General features: G+C 43.8%; 1 protein-coding gene across 1 annotated transcript; it reads right to left on the bottom strand.

Annotated features, from left to right (window-relative positions):
* Positions 1–13,024: 13,024 nt before the first annotated feature.
* LOC134442738 (uncharacterized) lies at positions 13,025–16,380 on the bottom strand. The gene is made up of 11 exons (XM_063192769.1): positions 16,162–16,380; positions 15,931–16,057; positions 15,474–15,772; positions 15,265–15,355; positions 15,028–15,144; positions 14,846–14,921; positions 14,336–14,593; positions 14,029–14,200; positions 13,785–13,933; positions 13,620–13,687; positions 13,025–13,312 (listed from the first exon to the last, which is right to left on the bottom strand). Exons 1-11 carry the CDS (start codon positions 16,350–16,352, stop codon positions 13,265–13,267), a joined length of 1,596 nt encoding a protein of 531 aa, XP_063048839.1. The 5' UTR covers positions 16,353–16,380; the 3' UTR covers positions 13,025–13,264.
* Between the last annotated feature and the right edge of the window lie 854 nt (positions 16,381–17,234).

The following is a 17,234-nucleotide window of genomic DNA, read 5'->3' as shown; positions in this document are numbered from 1 at the left end:
TGTAGCTGGATGAAGTGTTTCGCGTCATGCGATTTCCCAGGGGACCGCCATGGATTGGTGGAGTCAGTTCTTAATCCTTAATAGAGCTAGAAAGTGACGTCACTTCCCCCGATTTCATGGGACCTCAACGGCGTTTTTAGCCGAAAATCGTAGCATGTAATCCAATGGCGGTATTAAAATGGCATTTCGATCCCCTTCGAGTTGCGCCACGAGCTCCATATATGTTGTTTCTGATATTTTTGCTTAATTTTTCGTACGAACCCCCACATTTTTTAGAAAGCTGTGTTTCTTCACATTTTTCATGCCGACGGCCTCGGGACAAAACATTGATACTTCTGCATGAATTTTGGGGCTCTTTGGGAATTACCTGCCGCTCACCTTATGTGGTGGTATGAATGTAAGGTCACGTGTTGCTGTATGGAATGAAGAACTGAAGGCTGTAAATATTTCCTGTTGCTATGAATTTTAAGTCAACTTTTGTACAGAAAATAAAACAGATGTCTTTAGGGAACACGCGTCCTCTCCCCTCTGAAATTTGCGAACCTGTGGTGCCTTCGATGTTTCAAAAAGGGGTGACCTTGTCCTACGATTGACCCCCGTACGTGGCGTAATTGTGTTAAACAATTAATTTACTATATTTAGAAATAATACTCCAATGTCCACTCTGCTACAAAAAGCACACAGATCCGTTTCTTCCTCTCATTATTGGTGTCAGTTTGGCCTTTTGCAAGCTGTTGCTGTAGTACAGCCATCCTAGCCTTTTCATCACTCGTCAGTCCATGTTTTCGCTGCACCTCGTTGAGTAGCCATCTGTAAAACAAATACATGAATAAATGAATATATAGGCCAATATACCCTACAAATATATAGTACATACATAAATAGTAAAGAAATACATGAATACATGCACAAGTAAATCGCCCAGGTGTGTGTGTGTGTGTGTTAAAACTTTCACTTAGTTAATTAAAAAAATCAGTAAGAAAGATTAGTACACTACCATCTCACCTGTATTTATCCTGATCATTTGGCGAAAGGAAGCTGAAATCTGAAGGAATCTACTGCTGATGGGACGGATCAGGCTCCTTTTTTGTATTAAGTAGGGACTGCACCTCACCAAAAAGCTCCCTCTGTTTAGGAAATTTCTCAATGTCGTGGTACACATCCTGACAGAACTCCTCCACATAGCTCTGGAACGATGACAAAAGGGCCTTGGCAGCGTTGGACACCATGTGGACCGTGGCTGTGTCTCAAATGCTGCACTTGTGCACTTCGGGCACTGTTTTTCAGTGCCTAGGGCGCTCACGCTGAAAATTTCAATTGAGCCAGTGCACTGAAAGTGCCAGGATGATCCCCTAACAATGGCGGAAAAATGCAGTGCTTGAATGATGGACACTGCACGCACTAAACGGCGGCCATGTTGACAATGACAGGAAGGAAATGTGGCATTCAGTTCAGTAGAAGAGTTTGGTCAACAGTCTCCTAATTCTGTAAGTAATGTTGATGGGACACCAACCTTTACATGCCAATCAAAGTATTGTATGTGTGATTGTTGTCCTTTGGGGTGAAGGACATGAAAATACAAGCACCAGACGCTGTGCATTGTAAACAGTGGCCAACTCATATTTTGGCAAGCTAATGGCATGCTCAGCCGTCACTTCCAGCGAGGGCACAGTGCATAGTGCTCACATTTTTCTCGACACTATGCACTTAAGACCTCAGTGCACTGTGTGCACTATGCACTGACTGTCAGTGCACTGACAAAATTGTGCCATTTGAGACATAGCCCGTGTCTCCACTGATATCCAGCAGCGATGTATTGAGCTGCCTGATTTGGGTCTCCACCCCAGACCGCTTGCCTCTCATCACGCTGCAGATATCCAGGAGTAGAGATGTGACCTGGTCACAGGTCAACTTGTACGACAGGAGGATGCTGTCAAGTGCACTGGTGAGGCTGGATGTGTCAGCAATGTTTACCACCCTGGAGCCAAAGTGCTGCGTCACCACCTTCCCCATCTCCTCATCAAAAAAGCGGACAAGGACATTTAGAATTTTGTCCATGTTGGCATTGGTTGCCTCGTCTGCATTAAAAAAAAACATTTTCCTTTGAAGTTTCACTGACCAGATGTTTTTGAGGTGAGGTGCAATGCCATGGGTGCTCATGTAGGAGGCGCATGCGCTTTGGACAAAGACAACCTGGACAGCGCGCTCTTGTCTTCAGCAGCGGCCTTCATCAGGTTGACCAGAGGCTGGGCTATTGTCAATGACAGGACATGCTGCGCTATGAAAGAACAAATGCATATTTTCTGAGCGCAGACACGATCTGGCATTGACGGTGTGACCTCACTGCTGTTGATGGTTGCCCCAGGCAGAGCTGACGTGTGTTCTCGAGTTGATGGCGCATTAGGACCTTCTTGTGGCAAACCAAGTCAAGTCAAGTCAATTTTATTTTTATAGCGCATTTCATACACAGGTGCAACTCAATGTGCTTCACAAAAAAACAAAATGCAAAAAGAAAAAAGACATTTAACATTAACCACACAAAAGCAGACGCCGGGTATATTTAATTTTTTGCACCATGAGCTGAACGGCTTGCCGTTATCCCCAACTTCGCTGGACCACGTCCATCGCCACTTGTTTTTCATGTCCTTTTCTATAACACATTGGTGCGCTCCTTCATCATAAGAGCGTCCATTTTGCTAAGAGCTACAGTGATGCATCTAATTCCAAAGTGTAGGCAAAAAATAAATGACAGTCCCAGAACATTTGGTGACCATATCGAAGATTGTGTAATCTTGACATTCGGTTCCTGCCATATCTTTGTCCCATATCGCTTGCCGTAGTCTCATACAAGCAGATGTACATGTGCATGAGAATTCCTGTGCGTATCACAAAAGCTGCCACACCGTAGTGCACCATGTGTCACGTCTGTCACTACCCGCCACTGATAATGCATTGTGTGGTGTCGTGGGGAGGGAGACTGATTAGCCTCTCACAAGACAAGCGAAATAGTCGCTAGATTCGGCCAGATTGAGCCTGAAAAGTAGCTAGATGATTTATTGTCGCCAGAGGTGGCCAAAAGTCGCTAAATTGGCAACACTGTTTAAACTAGCCATTGTAGGTCGTAGGTCATTGAACGCTGTGATTTTCATTACATGCGACCCGAGTGGACTTGAATGGATATTCATTAACCCTCTCGAGCTCCAAAATTTCGGCTTAACCCTATACTGCACGGTGTTACCATTATTTTGGCATTATTGTTTTCATATTGAAACTGTGGCCTTGTTTTATCCAATTGTGTGGTTTGTTGACATCACATGACACCACACACTGCCCCAGGCTCACTCTTTCCTTCACTGTACATGAGTGTGTGTCCTTGACAGATTGCTCTGGCATTGGCCAAGATTTTTCTCACTTTTTGAAATATTTTCAAAATTTAAAGAAAAATATTGGGATGATCTATAGTTAGTCATGATCTGTTTTCAACATTTGTTTTGTTTTCAACTAAAAATATTTCCATTTTATGTTGAGAAATAGGTATGTTGCCATACGGCAACATTGTGCGGTAATGGAACAAGACGGTCAATAGGGAAAGTGTATTGATACAAATACCCAATTCTAATTGATTGATTAATTGATTATTGATGAATGATTGATAACTGATAATATTTATAATTAGTGTAAATGGCAGTCTGTAATGAACATTAAAAATGTTATAATAGGTGTACAGAACTGTTTTATGAGCTTTCACTCTGAATACATGCAGAAAAGCGAACAAGGCCTCCCCCGACTGCCAGAGGTATACCACAAAAATCCCCAAACCCCAGATTAGAGCATAAAGCTACTGTCATCTTGACCATTTGAAGCCTCCAAAATGTTTCGACTTTATGTGTATGTTATAATTAGGCTAATTAGCACACAACGTTTGTGCAAATCTGTCAACCCGATCAAAAATTATTGTACAAAGTCAACCATTTTGAAAATCAGCCATTTTAAAAGCAGCATCTCGAAATTTCAAACAGCTCATAAACCAATTATATTATTAACACAAGATTAACTGCAAATCCAAGCACCCATTGAAAAGTTGTGGCATAAACAAAAGGTAGGCCGTCTCGAAAGATTGCCAACTTCAAAGTCAGCCATCTTGAAATTCAGCTATCTTGAAAGCACTGGCCTCACAATTTTACATGGCTTATTTACTCATTATCACACAAGGTTTAGTGTAAATCCAAGCATCCATTCAAAAGTTATGACAAATAAATTGTCGGTTATGTTGAAAGATGCCTGGCCCGCAAATCGGCCATGTTGAATGTCGGCCATGTTGAATGTCGGCCATCTTGAAAGTGTTGGCTTCCAAAATTAAATCAGTTCATGTACATACAAAGCGGATTCCAAAAAAGTTGGGACACTTTGTATTTTGTGAATACAATCAAAATGCTGGCATTTTCAAAACATCTAATATGTTAATAAGGTAGAGCATTATGTACAGACAACATATCAGTTGTTAAAGTCGAGCAGAATTATTGTTTTGAGGTAATTATGTGATCATTTAAAATTTGGCCCATGTAACAAATCTCAAAAAAGTTGGGACAGGGCCAAAACATGTTGTAATAGTGGGATAATTCTAAAAATTACACAAGGAAGAATATTTTAAAAGGAACTATATTGACTGCCAAATTAGGGTGGGGGGTACAGGGGACATGAGTGATGTGTTTATTCTATTGTTTTTATCTGTATTTTCATTTTGTTTTTGACTGCTGCTTTACTTTATTATTCTATTGTATACTATTTATTTTTTAATCTCAAGGACTAGGCTTACTGATGAAAACTAGCCCAAGGCTAAATCTGGTTGTGATGCATGAAATGGAAACGTTTATGTTTATTTTAATTGCTCATGGTCCTCCTAATAAACGTGTTGATGATGATGATGATGATGAGCATCTCTCTCAACAGTAGCCTAGGCTAGATCTAGGCCTAGTTCAAGTTGCAACCGGGAAGTGCGCATTCTAAAAGTTTTGATTTAAATCACAAGGCAACCACTGTGACGAAAAGTGTAGAACGTTCATTGGGCTTAAAACTGGAATGAAATCTTCTCACTTTCATTTGCAACTAACGACGATGAGGCTGCGTGACATCTTCAAACGGTATTTCCGAAGACGGGTCTCCTCAATAAGCGCGAAGAAACTCCGGAAGGAGGTGAAGAGGTTGCAGCATCAGCTGGATGATGAGCGGCGCGACGGCGTACGTGTCTGCACCCTTGTCTGGATCTGGCTGCCTGTGTGGAGCGAGAGGGAGAGAGACCAGGTGGAGGAACAGAGGAAGGTCCTGGAGGAGTGGAGAGTCAGTAGCAAGCTAAGTAAGTCATTTGCTACGTGTACATGATGTTTTTGAATCGGATCTAATAGATCGGATTTAAGTAGATCGGATTAAGAGTTATTTTGCGACGTGTATACATGGCAATTTCAATTAAATGCGATTAAACGTCTGGGGAAAATAAAGCATTGCGATTGGACTGAGGACGCACGTGCTGAGTGAGCCAAATAAGGCGTGGGGGCGTGGTCGCCAAACCTCCGGGGAACTACTGGGACACAAGCTTATCTTCAGCCCGAAAATGAATTCCCTCAGTGGACTCAAGGCTGGTAAAATCCCCTTTGGGTCTGGTTCTTTCAAATGCTAGTTAGCACCCTCCTAGCTTAGAAAAACGAACTGGTGAAAGGGTGATGTGGAGTAACTTTGTTGTGCTTAATTACTTTGTGGGGCACTTTTACATCAATATATGGAAGCCACAACATTTATAGTCGCTTAGGGACTTTAAATTAAGCAAAACTTTCATGTGAAAATCAACAGGAAGTGCCGCCATCTTTTTCTCACTGACAAAGAGCACGGGCTCTTGGCGCCATCGTGTGGTCAACGAGCATGCGTGGAACGACCGGATTTATTGTAATTCTGATTAAAAGGTTACATGACAGAGGAACGTGTTTAATCGGATTTAAAAGAGGAATAAACCACCCACTTTAATCGGACTTAAGTTTAAATCGGAATAAACTTAAATCCTGTTCGGTAAGTGTTTACATGATGTTTTTAAAGTGGAATTAAGTTTTAATGAGATTTAAAGTGAGTTAAATCGGATTTAAATGCCTCATGTAAACGTACCAATTGTCAAGAATGTCAACCATCGCCACTTAACTCACTTGCCGTGGTGATAGCGCCCAATCAGCCCACCATAAGGTCGGCCTACCTACCATACTAGTGTAGCCTAACCGGTTGGATTTTAACTCTGCGTTCATGTGTTGTAGTTGAGATGCTATAAAGATGACTCCAGGCACGATTGAAGATACATGCAAAGATTTATGATGACTGACTGTGTAATTTAAAGACACAGTATACAGTCACCATGGGGCTTGGGTGCTGCTCTCCCACTCCTCTTCCCACAGCATACAGAGACAGGCCATTCCAAGTCAATACTTTTTACAATTAGCACATTTAACAGTAACAGTAAACATGGTGAAAAGACATAAGAGAAACAAATAAAATCGCTACATTAAGAGACAAGTGCTACCAAAAACCTAGCCTGCGCTTCTCATTAATAATTAAACATGACAGCTTATCTTAGCAAAACTCCGCTAGCATAACGAGTGAGTTAGCTATATATAAGTTGCCAGGGTTACATTTCTATTCTTAAACACAATATACACAAATAACGACAATTAACACACACCTGTAATTTCAACACATCATAGACTGTCACCACGGGGCTTGGGGCTGCTTTCCCACTCCTGAAAAGAATAAGAAGTGTTACATAATCGCGACTAGCGGTAGCTACGCTAAGCTAAAGGATAGCGCTGATCTAAAACCCGGAGGATCCGGTTGGAGAGCCGGATCAAGACCTCATCCGAACAGACCGGATGGCTGTCGTGCATTGACCCGCCAAAGGCGAGTCAGACGGCATTTCATTAATATGTCAACAAAATGGCAGTTACAGCGCGAGAAATTGTGAAACCGTAATATATCCTCTTTAGTTGACTACAACAGCCATTCTCTAATCTCCCAGTATGCTGTTCAGTCACGAACACTCACTGAGAAAAACTAAACCAACTCCCGCCTCGTCATTCATCGAGCCCGTTTGATCCGTCCAGCCTGTTGTGGCCAATTGAGTCACGGATCCCCGCTCCCTATGTGTGTGCTTCTGACTCTGTTGAGGTCTACATTTCTAAATGTTAACAGTGCTCTGCCAACGCTTTAACATCTCAGTCTGTAGGCTACTCTTAGGGAAATTATAGTCTACAGACGTGACTCTACTATCACTCACTGCGTTACAGCGTACAGTCTTTAAAGCCACTGCTGTCACTCCCCTCGTCCGAGTCACTCAGCAGCGGCGCCCTCGGCGACTCGGTGAGACGAATCGTGACTGAGTTGTTGGTAGCAGCGAATCCCCTAATTGTCACAGGTAGGGGGCGCACGTATTTTCGGACGGCGCCCCCATTTAACCGACTACCACCCAGAGGAGAACACTGTACACAACAACACATGCGAGGAGACAAGGGATAAGTTTTAGTCACAAGTTGTTTATTTCTCGTTACCCTAACCCAGTCACTGTATGCCCCGGAGGGCTCGATTGTCCATGAAAGTCTGTACGCCCAGGAGGGGCTCTGTCCATCGGTCCTTTCGGTCAGGTGCGCAACGGGGGCAGTCGCTGGAGAGGGAGGGCAGACTGGAGACAGGGGTCTTCTCTCTTCCATGAAGCTGGGGAACAGAGGAGGAGTTACCAGCCAGGGTTCTGGTTCGAGACTTCACATCGTTTACTATTTAAAAAGTGCAAAACTGCTGATGTATCACGCAGAAAGAGTGTGCCGTTTTAAAACACACGTGCGTAAATCTCACACAAAAAGTGCTATCCAAAAAACACTGCAATCGGGTCTAGTTAGGCTACTCGGCAAAACCAGTACAAAAGCACACAATAAACTGATAAACAGCACTCCACTCTAGCGTGGCTGGTGTAGGCAGTTTTACGTGAATAATAATAATAATAATAATCGCACTGTATTTACTAGCCCAGTGGAAGGCCGAGAGAGAGAGAGAGAGAGAGAGAGAGAGAGAGAGAGAGAGAGAGAGAGAGCACGAGAGCGAGGAGGAGACTAGTGGCCCGGCGCAGCCTGTGCATTCCGGGAGCGGGGCTTCAATGGGAGGTCACAGACACCAGGGCATTTGAGGTACGAATCGGTTACTTAACTCATTGAGGGGTGAACGTCCTTTCACCCCTCCGGAGTTTCCAACGCGTTGAATCAAGCCTGCGCTCGAGGCGCGCACCACCGGGCAGTATGCCAACGCTTCCTCCATCACGCCACAGGCCTCCGTCGTCCGGATCCATAGGATCATCTTCGCGCACCTCACCGCTGCTTTCTTGGTTCTGTCCGGCTACCGGTAGAGCCTCCCCACGGCCCCCTCCTGCACAGCTGCTCGGCCGCAGCCACCTCTCCGGAGCCCTCTGTAACTTCTCTCACTTGTCGGCGTCTTCTCTCCCCCCGTCCAGTCTGTCGCTCTGTTTCACATCCGTCATTAAAAACCCTCACCTGTCCAGTTCGCACCAATCACCTTCCCTCTCTTTGCCACCCGTCACCTGCATCCAATTGTCTCGTAATTAAAAGGCTGCGCACCAAAATAAAAACAAACCAACTCCTCTGTTTAAGTCCAGGGGACCATTCCATCATTGGCGCTGAATTCAGCGGCGCTTACGCGCAAAAGCGGAGTTTCAATTAACGGCGACTTCTGACACCGTTCCACTGAAGATCAGCTGTGCCTTGGCTAGTTTCACTTCAGCCGCGCTCATCAAAGCTGGCGTTGAGCTCGTCCACATTGTACAGGGGAAGTCCATATCAACGATTGTCGAAAATGCGATCATGTTGTAGGCTGGGGAATGCCTTGTCAAATCAAGTCTTTATCAGTCTTACGACGCGAGCATTTGTAGGTGAGCGGTAACGTAACCGCATTCCGATTAAGAGGCCCGCGTTCAATCCCCACCGTGCGCAATGACAGATTAGAACTCAATAATTAAAAAGAGAGTCTCGTCCAAACCTCCAATGCCACCATTTCAATGTGTAAAAATAAAATGCTTGTATCATCTAAGGAGTTTTCATTTTATCTTTCAGAAGAATTTGTTTTCGGATTAAATAAAGATGAAACGTTAGGCAGAGATCATTTATTGAATCATTGCAATGCAAACTCAAGCGTCAGCGTCTGCAAGGTGGTTGTGAAGACGTTTTTTTATTGCCTATGCTGAAAAATGTTAAGGTCTAGGCCTACATTTAACTGTAGGCCTATGGCTTGAGAGCAAATGAAGGCAGCCACAAAGCAACATCAAAGGAGAGAAAATTGCCAAAATATAAAATATAAAATAGCCAATGTTTTGAAGTTTCCATAACCTGTCGCCATACAAGACTTGAACCTGGGGCGACCACATATTAAGCAGCGCACCTGTCCACTGGGCCACTCACGTCTTCAGCCATGTTGAAGGAATTGTTCAGCATCATAGTAGTAAATCAACACTATAAAAGTTTTTAAAAATGTGCTAATTATCAGAAATCCCCCGAAATGAAAGACAATGGTACCTATTGTAGTTTTTACTGGCATTATCACATCATAGACTATTAAAATCGAGTGACCGGTTCGCTTTGATGTTGTAAAATGATGGTGGGAATTAAGCGGAACGTGCCCACTGTGACATTGTTTCCTACAGGTTCTTTTTTTTCAACACTGATTCATTTAGCCTGGTGTTTAACCTGGCAGCTACCAGGTTAGAGTTGGAGCATAAATTACTGTGGCAACTCAGCTGAGTTTCAGGTTAGCAAGGCTGATGGAACGGATCTCTGTCTAAAACTAGCGTAGTTTACAGCCTTGAGCTCGGATTTGGGGTTACCGCCGTTGATGGAATGGTCCCCTGGTCCATCACTAAAAACATCCCCACGAGAAACAAGTTCCTTTTTTATGTTCCCTCCCCCACTTGTCCTAGTCACCCCTGTGACATACGGATCGGATCAACGCTTAAGGGGTCTTACACACTAGGGTGGTAAAGCGTTGCGGAACGGCCGTGTTTTTTACTGGCGTCGGTGAAAATACATTGAAACATATCTGTCCTTACACACCAACCGGCGCTGCATTTGGAAAATAGAACTCGAGCGTATTTTTCACGCCGGTGTCTCATTCAAATGAATGGCAGAGTAGCACGCTAGCTTTGGCTGTGAGGGGGTTTTGAACAGGACTGGCCGCGCACGCAAAAAGCAGGCCGGCCCAAACTAAGCAGAAAGACCGCGTCCATCCTGCGACCGTTCCGTTCCGCCTTGGTATGTTTTGGCCCTTAAGCCGGGCATACACTGTGCGATATTTTCACTCGTGGGTCTTAAGCTGCTGCTCACACTGCACGATGGAATTTCACTGTTTAAAAGTTCACCGCTCACGACTCACGTCCTCACACTACACGAGCCGACAGTCGGATGCGAGCGAAATGCTTCCACCGTACGACGCGACAGGCATGTTTCCCCGGTCTGCAGAGGAGGGAACATGCGCACCTGAGGTGGAGATGAGGTCGCGCTCAACAGCGAATCGCACGGCCCTATTCATTTGTGCATGTGAAGTGTCAAATCAGGTCGTAGCACTGCTTTAACTGTGCGATTTACGCACGAGCCACGACCAGAATTTCAAACTGTTTTGATTTTCTTGCGACCCTGCGATTGCACGATCGTGAGGTGAAATCGCTTGTCGTTACCCCATGTAAACTGCACGATGCGAGACTCACGATTGACCTGCGATTGAGCAAGAAGTCGGCCCGACTCTCAAAAAGTCGTGCGAGTGCCAAATCAGGTCAAAATCGGGGCAAAAGTCGCACAGTGTAAGCCCAGCTTTAGTGTGCGAGTCGCAAGGCAACTCGGCAGCAGAAGCGAGTGGTAATCTGCATCTCGCCTCCTGTATGTCCCTGCTCAACTAGACTTCTGCTCCCAAATATTTGACTTTTAGTCTTTTTAAATACAAACACACACATTACTTATTGCAAAATCAGGAACATGCCCAGTGTTGCCAGATTGGGCGGGTGCCCGCCCAATTGGGCTACTTTTGACAAGCGTCAGCTGGTAAAATCGGGAAAAATTGGCCATTTGGCGTATTTTTTTTCCAGCCGTTTTGGGCCCATAGAAGTCAATGTAATTTGTTGAATTTGGGCAGAATTTAGCGCATTTTGGCGGTTTTTGAGAACCTTTTGGGCGGGATTTGGCCAGACACATCTGGCAACACTCAACATGCCGTTTCACTGCTGCCAAAGGCTGTTCGAGTTGTGGTTGCATGTTTAGTGAGGAGACCCAGGTGGGTCGGATCGCAGCATGATCTAGGAACTGTGACATTCATAAAGTGAGTTTTGTTGATTAAACTGTCTTACTCTTTGATTTATCAACGTGAACTGATAAATGGAACAACAAAGGCGAGGCGGAGTTTGATCACCACATCCATCGTGAAAAAAGCTCAGCAAAGGCTGTACTTGGTTAGGATGCTTAGGAAGGCTAGACTGCATCACCGCCCTCTCATCCAGGCCTACAGAGGACTAGTAGAGAGCATCACTGTCCAGTATGGTAACATCACACAGGCTGAAAGGAAGTCTCTGCAACGAATAATCAAGAGTGAGGCTGATGGCAAGAAAGAACAGTTGACCCACTGTGATTTTTTATTCTTTTGATCTCTTTATTTTTGATTTTTGATTCTCTTTATTCTTTTGATCACTTTTTAATTTTTTTTTTTTTTAAGAACTTTGAAACTGATAGCTCATGTGCTTTTCACACCTGTGGTGCCTTAAAGGTGGGGTTGCAGGTTAAGCTCTATGACGTTCGTTCGTTCTATGATGAATACGTCACGTTGGGGTTAAGAAAGGTTCTGTACGGCATTTTCCCTGTAACTATAATGGCGACTTGCTGGGAAGAAGATGTGGAGGAGCTGGCAAACACATTCAGTAGAAAGTATTGGGTCAACGCCATACGATTTTGAACCGGTTATACACAACATAACCATACCAAAGACCGACGGCCATCAAAGCCAAATAGAGAAATAGGCAGAGGGAATGAGTGGAGAGTTGGCGTAATAACGTCCTGGTGAGAGTTTTATTGCTACGATAACGTGAGCCTACATTAACGTTAACCGTAATGTAAAACTATAATGTGAGTTTGAGACACAAACAACCCTTTAGTCAAGAGTTGGGTGTTGCTAGGATCACGTTTGCGCAAACATTTTCAGTTAGGGAATAATGTTTGCCAACTTTACGCACAGCAGAAGCAAGCCTATCTGCCTGTTAGATTCAACAACTTCGTTATCTTACCAACGTCTAGTTTGCTCACATCCTCATAATATGTATCCTGTGGGCAAGACAAGTTGTTTTATTAAGCGCACTCAGGCATAGGTTATGCCGTACACAACATTTGAGTAAATAGACGTCCTTCACAGGTGTCTGTGCGGACGGTGCTGTGGTATGGACACTGCTCGGGAGAGCATTTGCTGCTAAGAATTGCAGCGTTTTGGTCGCTTATAGAGGAACTCATCCCCCGACCAGCAGTGATGTTTCACCCAGCATCCGGTTTTCGAGGCATGTTGCCTAAACCCATTCGTGCTTCTGAATATAGCGTATTCCCAATTCAGACAGACTCACGACCCGCTGCAAGCCATCACGCACGAGTAGTCTGTGTTGTTCGTCTTTCCAGGAAATACCGGTACATTGCTTACCGGCAGGCAACTCGACAATAATACAACAGTGACAGTAAAACCTACCGTGGATTCCAACTGCCTCAGCTCGATGCCAATGAAGAATACAAGTCATTCACAGTCAAATATATTTTTCTCCAATTAATTTATGTAATAACACACCATACCAGCCTGTGTAGTTTCAGGCAGCAATACAGAAATGTCCAAAACCGAACACTTAAAATAGGCTACAGCTTGTAATTAATGCACAGGTATACAATAACACACAGACCACAATATGAATTGCAATGTTACCGTTTATTAGTTGCACATTTGGCATACAGGTATTCACTTTATTTGCAATGGATATTTGATTGGTACCTAGAAATGTTAAACACCACCACATGATAAATTCCACATGATATATTCCATTAGTAGTACTTGATTAATCAAAAACAAATGAGAAAATGACTAAAAGCATGGATAAACCAGCAAAAGCAACGAATGAAAGAGTATGGAGCATGCAGAAAACCACCACCAAACTAATAAATAACAAGATTTAACAAGAATACTTACCAAAATACTTACCATTTACCATTGGATCTGTCTGGGACACAAATACAAATTCAACTACAGAAATGATGAGAGGCATTTCAATATTTGGTTAAAAAAGATTTGAATAAAAAAATTTAATCATGTAGACCAATGTAGATTCCCCCCGGGCCCCGACTGTTTAGATAACAGGTGATGGGGCAGAGGTAGATGAAAGGTGGTGGAGCCGAGATTGGGCAAGATTGCTAATTCTTAAATCGGGACTGGTTGGCTAGATAAAGGCTGACTGCCTCCTCCTTGGGTAGTTGGGTGAAGGACTTTGAAATAGGGGCGGGTGCACATGCGAGCATGTTGTCGCTAACCTCTTGGAGGCTCTTGGGTGAGGCCATGTAGCTCTCCTGGAGTTCCTCGATTAATGATGTTACATAATCTGCAAACATAATAGTAATAGAACTGCTATAGATTGCCATCAGATTGCCTGCTCTGTGCCATGTCAAATTACAGTATAATTACATGACATTACTTACCATATGAGGCCCTCTCTTTAAGGGGACGCACCACACAGGCCCCTTTCCTGAATCGAGGATAGGTGACAGAATACCTCTGCGCGCCGTCTTTTCTTTTCGCCAGCTGTCTGTTTGCATTTGCATTATAATGCAATGCTGCTAAAAGAAGCCTTCAGAATAACAAATTAGAGATCTGCTGGAATCTGATGCACACATGTATAATAGAAAATGGGTCTGTTATTTACAGTGATGAAAGAGTACTGACCTGCTGTACATTCCCATGTACGAGAAACCGGTGTGCTTGGGGGCAAAGTGCAGAATGAGGGAGTGGAAGGCTTCAAGGGAATAGGTTTGATGTTGTGGGGAAAGTTGTCTCACATCTTTAAGTAAGGTGGACTTGGTGACTATGTTTTCCAGTTTCACTGCCGCATTTGAGCCTGCAAAGACCATAATAAAACAATTGATGGCTGTAGTGTCGTTTTTGGACAGAGAGGACAGCAGTGTATGAAAAAGACAGTAAAAGTATTCAGCACATAACCATACATAATGCATTTATATACTGTGTTCTGTACCTGGTTCCAGCCACTCCTTGTCGCGGTGCTCTCCCTCTAGAGGAGGATGTGCACAAGTGGGGAAGGCAGGGCTGTTGTGGTCATGAATGTCTTGAATGTGATTTACCAGACTTGTCCACTTGGCTTCCATTATGGATGGGTTTCCATCAGGTGTTGAAGCAGCTGTCCAGTATAAATGGTTTACTACCGCTGGTTTCCATAATTGTAGCTGTTCACAATGGCGGTCTTTTGCGGCTGAGTCCAATGCCTTCCCTAGTCCTGATTTAGAAAAAAACATTATTAACTGAAATGCAGTGAATTATTGGTTAGTCAAGAGAATCAGTCAGTCAAGGTGGTGGTGGGAGAGGGTGTAATAGAGAAATTATTTTGGAATTATTTTACTTTGTGATATTACTTTCTGAAAGTGCTATTAGGCTGTACTTAATGATGCATAACTGATCATGCTAGATATTCCAAGTTTCCACATAACAATAAAATATCTTGTATCTTGTTTCCAGAAATGGAACATACCTTTTGCAATATGCCACACATCAAAATAATGCTTTGTCCCTTCTGGACACAGCTCTTGTCTGACATATTTGGCAACCTAAGGAGTAGAAAAGCAAACTGTGGCGCTCAGTGCATCAACAAAAGAGCAAATATGCACCAATTCAAGTCTATATTGTAGATTAATTCATTCTTACTGTACTTACTTGGCGATGTCTGTCAGTGACAAGGGTGGATAAGGACAGGTCCTGCCTCTTCAACATGGCCATGCTGCGTTTGAGCCCCTCAAGTTCGCACCAAGAGCTGTTTGGAACCTCTGAGCTCTGTAAGAGTTGAACAGCCAGTTATGAAATGCATGAATTTCAGGTCCACCCTCTCACTCACTATTTTACCCAGTACGTAGAAATAAAGACTGTTGTTATAGTGATGGAGATGAAGATTACCTGGACGAGCTGCACATCTACCACTTTATTTACCCTGTCCTCGATCAGGGTGTAAGAGCCATATTTTGCGCAGTGCCCCGGAGAGTCTGACCTGGAGATAAGGGTTTCACATTTTTAATACCTAGTGTATGTAAGGGGAGTCTATGTTCTGCAAAGAGCATTATAGAACAACTGATGGCTGTAATGTCATGTCATGAATTGTTCTTTACCTGCAGTCCCCAGCAACAACCAGACCTCCATCCATTGCCCTGAGGTCACTGAGGGTTTCGGCCTGGTCCTTCTTCCAGGCCTTAATGATGGTTGGGATGGTGTATTTCCTCTGGTGTCTATAGAAGGTGTTGATGGACATGCACTGCAGGCCAAACAATGTCAGCATTCTTAGGGTTTGTGTGGGAAGGCATCCTGAGAAGTGAATGGCCCCACTCAACAACAAGTTGCACGCTGGCATGTTTTTATGCAGCAGAGGCTGATTTTGCCAGTGGCGCATGTAGCCACATGACGTACATACCTACATAAAGAAAGAATAAACAACCTGTGTCATAATTCAATGTGGAGTTGATACAGTCAAATGTTGGCATGCAGTCATTTCCTTTTGTCAAATGTGTATTGTCGGCCTACATGCTTCTTTTAAATCAAATGTAACTTGCAGTGTACAGCTAAGCCCACCTGCTTTATTTGAACAAATGTGCCTTGCTGTTTCACAATGCTGCTGTCCGTCTTCCCAGCACATTTTTTACAGCACCTAAATAGAGCCATTAGCTCATTTTTGCAGACAATAAATTTGTCCGTGGCACTGCAACAGACAAAGGAAACCTGTCATTCACAGTACAACAGATCTCAATTACCCAGAAATGAAAAATTAAAAGTAGGCCTACACTGTTAGTTTTGAAATCACACCTTGGGTTGGGGTCACAGGGCTCTTCACATTCATCTTCCTCATCATCATCATCAGACACCTGGTCTGGGTGCCACGATGTGTCCAGTGGGTCCTCCAGGACAGGATCTTCATCACTCTCTTCGTCATCATCAGTCTCTACTGGGGTAGACGTTTGCCATTGTGCGGGGGTTTGTGTCCCCACACTGACCATAATGGGTTTATTAGGTACTACAGCATCATCCTCCAGCAGTGGGTCTGGATCCTCTCCATTGTCACTGTCCTCTTTTCTGACGTACTAAATTCTAGGTATAAATCAGTGAGCTTGTGTTTTTGTACAATGTTTAATCCATATTCTTACAAAGCTGGCACTTAATTCTCAGAAGCTGCTCTGACTCCAATTCCTGGCGTAGGCCTTTGGCACCAGGCAGCAACATCATGCTGGCCTACTTAGAGGAGACACTGCCATGGATCGAGTCTTGGAAAGAATAATAATAAAAACAAACAACTTCATGTTACCTAGCACCAGGCAGCAACATCAAGCTGGCCTACTTAGAGGAGACACTGCCATGGATCGAGCCTTGGACCTTCAGGTTGTTTAAGGACAAACAAACAAAGAATAATAATAAAAACAAACAACTTCATGTTACCTAACTTCAACAGCATTTACTTGTCTCTTGGCGAACACAGACCAAATTTCCAGCCCCCCTGTCAACGTGGGCTCATTCTCACCATCCGCTCCATCCTGCTCCTGTTTAAGAGATCTCCAAGGCCTAGGCCTAAAATTCCTACCCACGGCCAGGCTTAACCAGGACTGTTTGGAGGTATGTGAAATGTACAAATCAGCATAACTGAATCAGCATATTAAAAGATGTATAATGGGTTTACCCAGCAACTCTACAGAATGACGTTTTGGGCTACTTTGAGCGTCGTAAATGGGTGGAAAGTAGAGATTTAAATCTATGGCTACTGCCCTGGTGAACCACGGCAAAAGCCTTATGTTAGCATCGGCTAACTATTGCTGGATTTCTCAATGCAAGGCACGAATGGAGTTAAGGTAAGCACCCAAACGTAGCCCACGGCATCGTGTTTTAAC

The sequence above is a fragment of the Engraulis encrasicolus genome, unplaced genomic scaffold (genome assembly GCF_034702125.1).
Source record: "Engraulis encrasicolus isolate BLACKSEA-1 unplaced genomic scaffold, IST_EnEncr_1.0 scaffold_246_np1212, whole genome shotgun sequence".
NCBI lineage: Eukaryota > Metazoa > Chordata > Actinopteri > Clupeiformes > Engraulidae > Engraulis > Engraulis encrasicolus.
Note: the sequence above shows the minus strand (reverse complement) of the source record. Positions and strands in the feature narration are given on the sequence as shown.